The sequence below is a fragment of the Camelina sativa genome, chromosome 4 (genome assembly GCF_000633955.1).
Source record: "Camelina sativa cultivar DH55 chromosome 4, Cs, whole genome shotgun sequence".
NCBI lineage: Eukaryota > Viridiplantae > Streptophyta > Magnoliopsida > Brassicales > Brassicaceae > Camelina > Camelina sativa.
Window position 1 is genome coordinate 13,652,774 of NC_025688.1, and position 8,949 is coordinate 13,661,722.

At 34.1% G+C, this 8,949-nt stretch overlaps 1 protein-coding gene across 1 annotated transcript; it reads right to left on the reverse strand.

The window, feature by feature from the left end:
- LOC104783838 lies at window positions 853-3,157 on the reverse strand. Its single transcript, XM_019244639.1, has one exon. It carries the CDS (start codon window positions 3,078-3,080, stop codon window positions 1,143-1,145), a length of 1,938 nt encoding a protein of 645 aa, XP_019100184.1. The 5' UTR covers window positions 3,081-3,157; the 3' UTR covers window positions 853-1,142.

Genomic DNA, 8,949 nt, shown 5'->3' on the forward strand with positions numbered 1-8,949 from the left:
AATCAGCCTTTTACATCCTTAGGCTTCTCATTCTTAATATTCACAGTCGTAATTATTCCATCCTTCGTCTTCTCGAGGATCATTGGAGAAATGTATTCCTTCATTGTAAAAGAAGTCCCAGCTAATTAGGGTAGCCTACAAAATAAGTGTATTGGTATTAGACAATCTATATCTAGCATTTCATATCTAGGAGATTACCATTACATCACTAACAACTATAAATATATAACTGCTTATATAGATTTATAACACAAATCAACCAAGTCTCATTTTTCATCACCTTATATTGATAATTATTTAGTTTATTTCAGGATAGAACTTACAGATTCATGAGCCAATAGTGACTTGGGTTCTCGACCTTGTTTTGATGTTCTCAAGGTATGTGAAACCCGTAACCTTCTATGAAAGCTCCTAAGTGAATCCATCATTGGCGGCCTTCTAAACTTATAAGGTGAGTTTATGAATTGTATTGTAGGTTTTGATGTGTTTGATTGTATCATACGTCTAGTTTGGTATTTATATAAGTAATGGAGGAGAAATTATAGAGGATGTTTAGGGGTTTGATTGTTCTATTTTTCAGTTTATGTTTTTCGGAAAGTGAAAGATTTGGTTAGTTTTGGAAATGCTTTTGATTTGAGATGTTATTGTGGAGGATGTTTAGGGATTTGATTGTTCTAATTTTTTAAAAGTATGGTTGAAAGATTGATTACATGATTGTGTGTAGGCGAGTAAATAGCTAATTTTGAAATAGTCTTGATATGGTTGGTTCCTAATTCTCCGTAATACAATATTTATTATGATCTATCTATCAACATATTGATCTCCCTAATTATTTATTGTATTTGTTCACAGGTATCTGTTTGGAAATGATTGTATCATAAACAGGATCCGAATAGAGTAATATCGCACATCTAAGGATCCGCGTGTTTTCACTTAATTAGATTACTTCTTTGCCCTCAAATATTTTTTTTCTTGTTCTTTCTTTTTTTATTTCGTAGGGGCATTGTATGGCATATTGGTTTTATTGTATTTTTTTTTATTACTAAGTGTGCTTCCCAATTAATAGTAGTATAGATTTCCAAGTAGAGAAGGATGTAAGTAAAACATGAAAGGCATGGCTTGGAGCAATAATGTAAGAGAGATTATTTGGAGAAGCTTATAAAGCATTTTGTCGAACAAAATTTAAAATGAACTCCATCCTTGGAAAATTTCTGAAGAAATGGGAGAGTGCATCGAGAATGACACTTGGAGCAATGGGGTCTACATATAGAAGTGTTAGGAATTACTTCAAATGGGCGAATCTCACCTGGCAGGGGCGGTGGCTGGCGTCGTCTAGGCCTATCCAGAGGTCTAGGTAGCAGGGGTTCAGGCTGGTGAAGGGAGAAGTTCCTTACGACACACAGAACATGTAAAGTGACACCACATATGTCACAAGTATAGAACCACTTCTTTGGATATACTTTCTCTTCACATACATCACACCAGTATTCACCATTTACAATGTTGTCACCAAAAACTAGGTAAAGAGGATGATCGTCGCACCTAAGTTTCATAACCTTTTTTGGTAAAAGAGCACATCTGAAGTCCAAGTAATATTCAGACTTGTCGCAACGGAACCCCTCAACATAATACTCATCACATGCGCTACACTTCTCGGGATTTTTGTTCTTTATGTAATATAAAGGATCTGGATGACTTCCATGGATCAATGGCTGTGAAATTGAACCACATCGGACATCTAGAGTGATATATCCAGACTTGTACTTGAAACCAGTGAAACTTTGATCACAAAGATAACAAATAGAAGATTCCCCGGGAGAATCAGCATTGGTTGTGTGAAGACTAAACAATTGGTTGTGGCATACATGTCGCTTCTTTCGGAGAGAATTAGCACATGATTCATGAAGAAAAAACTCACATGGTTCACAGCTGTAGAATGGATCATAATACACCGGATAGGTACATGCTTCACAACATATGCTTTCGTCACGACCCATACCATCCTTGATGAGCATCAAGTTATGAGGATGGCTAAAATATTTAATTGTGTTATCATCAATTACCTCAAATGGCTCAATTCCTTCGTTGTCTTCAGGTATACCTTCAAGCTCTATTTTGTCCCACACATCATCTCTCGTTGCGCATCTTGAATGAACGACATAATGAGGACATTTTGAACAAGAATAAGCCCCATAAACCTCATCCACCTTTCGGCGACAAACTCCACAAGTCCAATCCCCAGGTCCGATATAACTAGTGTAAGTAACTCGATGATCGTGATAGTTGATATTTATGGTGCGCGGTAAATGAATGCACTCTCGATGTATCATGAAATTGCACTGAAGACAAAAGTAAGGACTCCGATCACCTTGCGTTCCACAAGCACTGCAAGTGAAGACAATATGTCTTGGAACAAGGTGAAGTGTATGTCCATGGGTTGTCTTTCTCATGACATCCACTGGTGGTGGATTTCTTGCACAACTTGAGCATATGCTGAAATTACAAACACCGCAATGTTGGAGATCTCGTCTCAACGCTTTTGCACAGAGAAGGCATTGTCCATCTTTGAAACTAGAAGGTATGTCTGTGATGACAAACTTGAGTGGATGATTGGGATGAGAAGCATGCCATATCTCGGGAAAGAGGTTGACACATTCTCTATGAAAGAACAAATCGCATCGAACACATACGTATACAGGTAAACAACGTAAATGCGGCATGCCACATGCTTTGCAGTACCGATTCATATTGGCCGAAACTTCCTTTGCGAGTACAAGTGGATGGTCATGCGCCTTGGAATGTACAATAACAGGCAATGGAGATCGTCTCCTCACGCAAGCCAAATCCACTGTGAAGTTACAAGTTGAACAACTGTAACCCACTTTTCGAGTGCATCCACACATTCTACAAGAGACTTTATTATCTATGATGAGCTTGAGAAGATGGTTGTGAGCCTTGGTGGTTGATCTCTGGTAAGGATTCAGCACAGTCTTTGTGAAACATAGCTCCACACCCCGGTTCATTGCAGGCATAGCCACCGTAAATGTAACCAAAAACTTCACAGCCTGAACATCTTTCATTGTTAAATCGATCTGAGAAGAGCAAAGGATGATTATGAACAGGTAGCTTTATTGTTCCCATGTTGTTGATATGCGAGTTTATGTGGTGATTTCAAAATGATTTGCAAGGCTGTGATATACTTCTCATAGATCCATAGACTATGAGACTTTTGCAACAATATTAAAAATCTGTTTAAATGTTTTAAAATACATATGGAACCGAACCCACGATTATCCTTTTGCAAAGTCATCGACCTTGGAGGACGTCAATCATGACATAAAAAAATTAATGCCAACTAATAATTATAGGTGCACGTACTTTAACATGACTTTTTCGTGAAGGTAAAAATATTATTCACAATCCGAGATCTATTACAAATTACAATATATTAAATTAATTTTTAGATTTTTTTTTTAAGTTTGAATTCTCAGGATATAGTTTTGAGAGAGTAAAGTTTAGTATTTAATGTTTAGAGTTTAAAATTTAGTTATTTTATATATTAAAAAAGGTATTATAAAAAATGGACAACAAAATAACATATTTAAAAAAAAGTTAATTATTTTTTGGTAATTTATGAATTTGTATAATTATATTTTATCAATGAATTAATAATAATTAATATATAAAATTGCAACTTGATTTAGTTCATCTCTCGAGATTGACAGTCTATCTTTTTTTCTCATTTTTTTCTCTCTCATGCGACGTTATAGACGATTCATAAGAAAACCTAGATCTACTTTGTTTTTTTCCGTTTGAATCCGGCGGTTGGTGTGCCCAAGATGCCACCGCCAGATTCCGAGTCTCTTTTATAGCTTTCCTTTCCTTTGCGGCTTAGTGAGCACAGTTTTCGATCGAGCTTTGGAGTGTTGGGTTTTGGTTAGGGTCTCTTAGATCTAAGAACGGTGGTTTGTTCTTAACGGCCAAGGAGTTGGTGCTGAAGCGTCGCTGTGCTTAAGTGTTAACGAGAAGGTTCCGTAGGGCTTTGTCATGGCATGGGTTCTGGATTCCTTTCTCATCGGCTTGGTTCTTTTTGGGTTGAGCGGATCTGCAGCATGGTTGTCTCCTGTCTCTTTGCTCGGTTGGGTTTTCCTAACTTGTGTGGCTTTTACTCTCCATGGTAAGTTTTGTCTCTTCTGTTGGTGGTAGGAAAATCGGTATTTTCATACCCTTCGATTCATACACCAAGTTTAACAATATGCGAATATATACACCATCTTAATTAAAATTCAAAATCACAGTATCATATTGTAAAACTGTGTTTTTACATACACAAGTCGTGACGGGGTTAAGACACCATTAACGGTTGCTTACGTGGAAGCCACGTAAGAAACGACATCGTTTTGAGAAACAAAAGAAACAGCTTCTTTTGGACAAAACGACGTCGTTTCTAACAGTTTAAACTTTTCTTCTTCCTCATGGCAGTTTCATGAGCTGTCTCTTGCATTCTAATTAACTTAGCGTAGATTCCGTTTTCTCCCTTAGAGACAACATCTGAAGTTCGAAACTCTGTATCAAAGAACTGAATGTCTTGATTCAAAGCTGCTTCTAAATACTTAATCCTCATCTTCGTTGTTTGTCTCTCTCCACTCCACATCCAACACGAAATCTCTGTTTAACAACACCAAACTCAAAATCGAATCGGATCAAGAAAACAGTATAAAAAGCTTAAATATCTTTATTCTAACCTGCCCATGAAGAAGCCCAGATTGCAGCACCAACCACTAAAAAGTAAACTGCAAAAAAAGTTTCAGTTTAATGTTTTTTTTTCAGATATTTGAACAAAAAAATTTGACGATGTCATTAGCATTAAAACCAAAGGAATTAACAAGATCGGCGAAGAAACGAAGAAACAGAGGTAAAGAGCAGCCATGGACGAAAGCACCAACAGAGCCATAGAATCAATTGAGCTATGAATGTAGAGAAACGAAGAAATCCCCAACTCGATCATTGAACAAAGAAGTCACGAAGGAACAAAAAATAAAAGAGAAAGAAGAAAAGTTAAAATCGTTAGAAACGACGTCGTTTTGAACAAAATAAGCTGTTTCTTTTGTTTCTCAAAACGACGTCATTTCTTACGTGGCTTCCACGTAAGCAACCGTTAACGATCTCTTAACACCGTCACGGCTTGTGTATGTAAAAACACAGTTTTATAATATGGTGCTGTGATTTTGAATTTTAATTAAGATGGTGTATAGATTCGCACAAGTTAAACTTGGTGTATGAATCAAACATACCCCCTTAGCTGGGGTATGAATGTACCGATTTTCCGTTGGTGGTAGGAGTGGCTGAATTATGGTCCTCGATTGGGGAGTTTTGTGGTTTGGTTAGAGTCTCGATCTTGGGTTTGTGGTTACGGTTGGAGCGGCCAATTATGTTGGGTTTAGAGGTTGCAAGTTGATGTTAATAATTCCGGACCTAGTAGTTCCACGATATGACTCAAAGAATAAAATATATTTTTGACCCTTCCTTTCCTTTGGTTCCGTTCATGTGCTTCTCATCGATTTGTTGCCGTTTGTGTTTGTTTGGCTGTGATTGCGTGTCCGCCCAGACTTTGTCTTGCCTCTCACCCTTGGTCCATTCTTCCAGCCGTTGATTCCCATAAGGCTTGTTCCCTTTCTAAGCTTAGGCTTCGTTTTGTTAGAAGATGTGCTAGTCTTCATGGTTTGCAGTTGGCTCTTCTCATGGTTTGTTCGCTGTTGGTGATAGCTTTCTCGCTCTATCATTGTGCTTGTTTGAGCTCAGTTTTAGCGAGAGGTTTGGCTTCGCTCCTTGTCTTGGCTTTGCAGATTTGTTTAGATCTGATTACCTTTTTGTAAGGCTTCTACACATATGGTTTTGGACGCGGTGTCGTCATCGTCGGATTTAGAAGAGTTTTGGGTCCTTGCTTGCCGGGTTATGAAGTCTTTGGTTCTGGTTCTGAGAGATTGTCTCTCATGTGGATAGGAGCAGGTTGAAGTTAGCTTCGGATTGGCCATGGGCATCCTTAGTTTTTCTCACTTACATGTGGTTCAAGAGAAGAACTTGTCTTGCTTCCTTTGATTAGTATTTATTTAAGGATTTAGCCTTGTTGTTTATGTCCTTAGTTTAAGGGTTCGCCTTCTTCTAGGATCTAAATTCTTTGTTTGATAGTTTTTACTATTGGTTTCTCCTTTTGCTTCCAAGAACTTCTCTTTTGTTTGTCGGTTTAGTTTCCCTCTTTTGGGCTTTAAACTCCGGGGATATATTTGTTTTCCGCCGGCTTATATTTGTATTCCACCTTGTATCATTCCAAGCTTTATCAATAACATCAGTTGATAAAAAAAAAAAGATTTAGATCATCTCTAACTCATCTCCATATTCATCTCAAAAATAGAATTTAGACCATTCCTATTATACACTACAATATAAAGATCTTAGTTTTTTAAACTCTAAATGGAGTACTATGGTATGGAGAAAACTCCATCTTTAAAATGAAGTTACTTTATTTTGAAGAAAATAATAAAAAATAGGTTGGAGAGAAAGAACTAATAAATGACTTATTTAACCACCAGAAAAGAAAAGATGAAAAAAAGACTAGGGAGTAAGTAGTTAAGTTAATAATTGTTAATATATAAAATAGCAACTTGATTTAGAAAAATGAATTGACTTTGATAAAAATATATATATATATGTATATATATATATATATATATATATTTAATGTAACCACCAGGAAACTAAAATAAAAAAAGACTAGGGAGTCAGTATTTAATTAAATGATTCACAGTGAAGACAAATAATGCAATGAATGATTCACAGTATATCATAGTTGTTAGCATGTTCGTCGTTGACTTCTTCTTTTATTTTCTGTTAAAATTGCCTATCTTTGGAAACCATTCAGTCAGAGTATGAGTCCGCTTCACAGTGGAATAATACCTTATTTGTCTAGGTTGCAGTCTCCACAATGCTCGATTATCTTAGCAACGTTCGTATGTCCAAAAGTAAAATACAAGATTAAGCATGTCACGGCGGACCCAAGAAATTATTTAAGTGTGAGTGCATAATACTAGAAAAGGAGAATTGAAATTATTTAAGTGTAAGGGTGCATATCAAACTTTTTTTTTTTTGCTAAATACGTAAATATTATTAATATGAAATTAGAGGTTTTACAAAAATTAGAAAACCTATCTCAGAGCAGCCCAGGCAAAAAAAATAAAACAAGGCTATGATAGATTGGTGAAATAGGAAAGAGTTAACGGATCTAGAGGAGAAGAAGCTTTTGCCAACGCTTTCTTTGACTTCTTGAGGCGATAATGTTGCGAAGTTCAGAATCGACCACAAAATTATTCTTTTATGAAATTACATGGATATATTCAATATATTCTTAAGCAAATAATTAACAAAATTTTTATAATTAAAAAAAAATAAGCAATTAAATGCATCGACTAATCACTAGAGTAGAAGTTGCAAAAAAAGTTAGCGATTAAAATTTTTGTTCATTGATCGCTGCTATTGGTCGCTAGCTTTCAGATATACACAAATTGAGCCCCTAGCTAGTTTTATAATTACACTTTAAAAATAAACTCTTATTCACTTTTGAAACTCTATATTGAAATACTATTTCTATATAATCAGGTGTGGTTTCTTGTATTGAATGATTCTTTATTACTTAAGTCTTTCTTAATCAATTAAGTTGCAGATCTTGGCTAAATCTAGTCTTTTTATTTTTCATTTTTTCAACAAATTTTTCAATTATTAGAATAGTTCAAATGAGCCGGTATAAACGAATATTATTTATATATTCCAAAAAGTAAATGAGCATTTTCAAAAATACTTTCTTTTTTATGTTCTTTTTTGAAAATACCACTACATGTTTATTTTCAAAAATACTATTTTTATGAATAAAACGACCAAATTACTCTTTCTTTGAGTAACAACAAGAATGTCCAGTCGTCAAAATTGACAAAAATTTCCGCAAAAAAAAAATGAAAAATATTTCCGCCAGAAAAAATGAAATAATTTTCCGTTAAAATTTAAATATTTCCTGCCAAAATTTTAATATTTCCCAGCAAAATTGCTGAAAATTATACCTTATAAGATAGGGTTTACAAGATTTTTACAAGGTTTTTATAAAAAAATTATAAGGTTTTTAATAAATTTTCACTTATAAAAACAGTATAAATACCTTGTAAAACCTTATAAATCCTTTTAAAATTTGTTAAAACCTTTTAAAAACCTTATAAAAGTCTTATAATATTTTTTTGGCAGGAAAATTGTTTTTGTGGGAAATTTTTTTGGGGGGAATTATTTTTGTCATAAAAAAATTTTGGCGAAAATTTTTTGTTTTTCATTTTGTTGACTAAAATATTATTCAAGTAGGGATAAAATGTTCATTAAAACATAAAGAGGGTAAAAATGAAAATGGTCAAAAAGAGGGGTATTTTTGAAAAGGAAAATCACAAAAAATACATTTCTAACAAATTCTCTAAAATAAAATACAGTTATATATGAACAAACTAATATTCTAAGACTTTCACCAAAAAAGAAACTAATATTCTAAGACAATCATTTTGTGTGATGATGATCTAATCTCTTTCTAATACTCTGATTTATGTCTTTCATCCAACATTTTCATAGTCTGTCAATTAATTAATACAATAAAACTTTAATCAACTAATGTTTGATAAATTATTAACTACCATAAATGTTAAATCTAAAGGTTATGAACTGAGGTAGAGTAAAAGTTGACAAAATTTAACAAGATAATAATAATAATATTTTTTAAAACATCTATATATACTTGACTCTAATAATAACCGGGATAAACAAAATGAAATAGAGAGTAATCATATTAGACACGTTATAATCGGATTAATCAGGGAGTAATCAGATACCTGATTTTTAAAAAAAAATATTAGTTATTAATCGAGG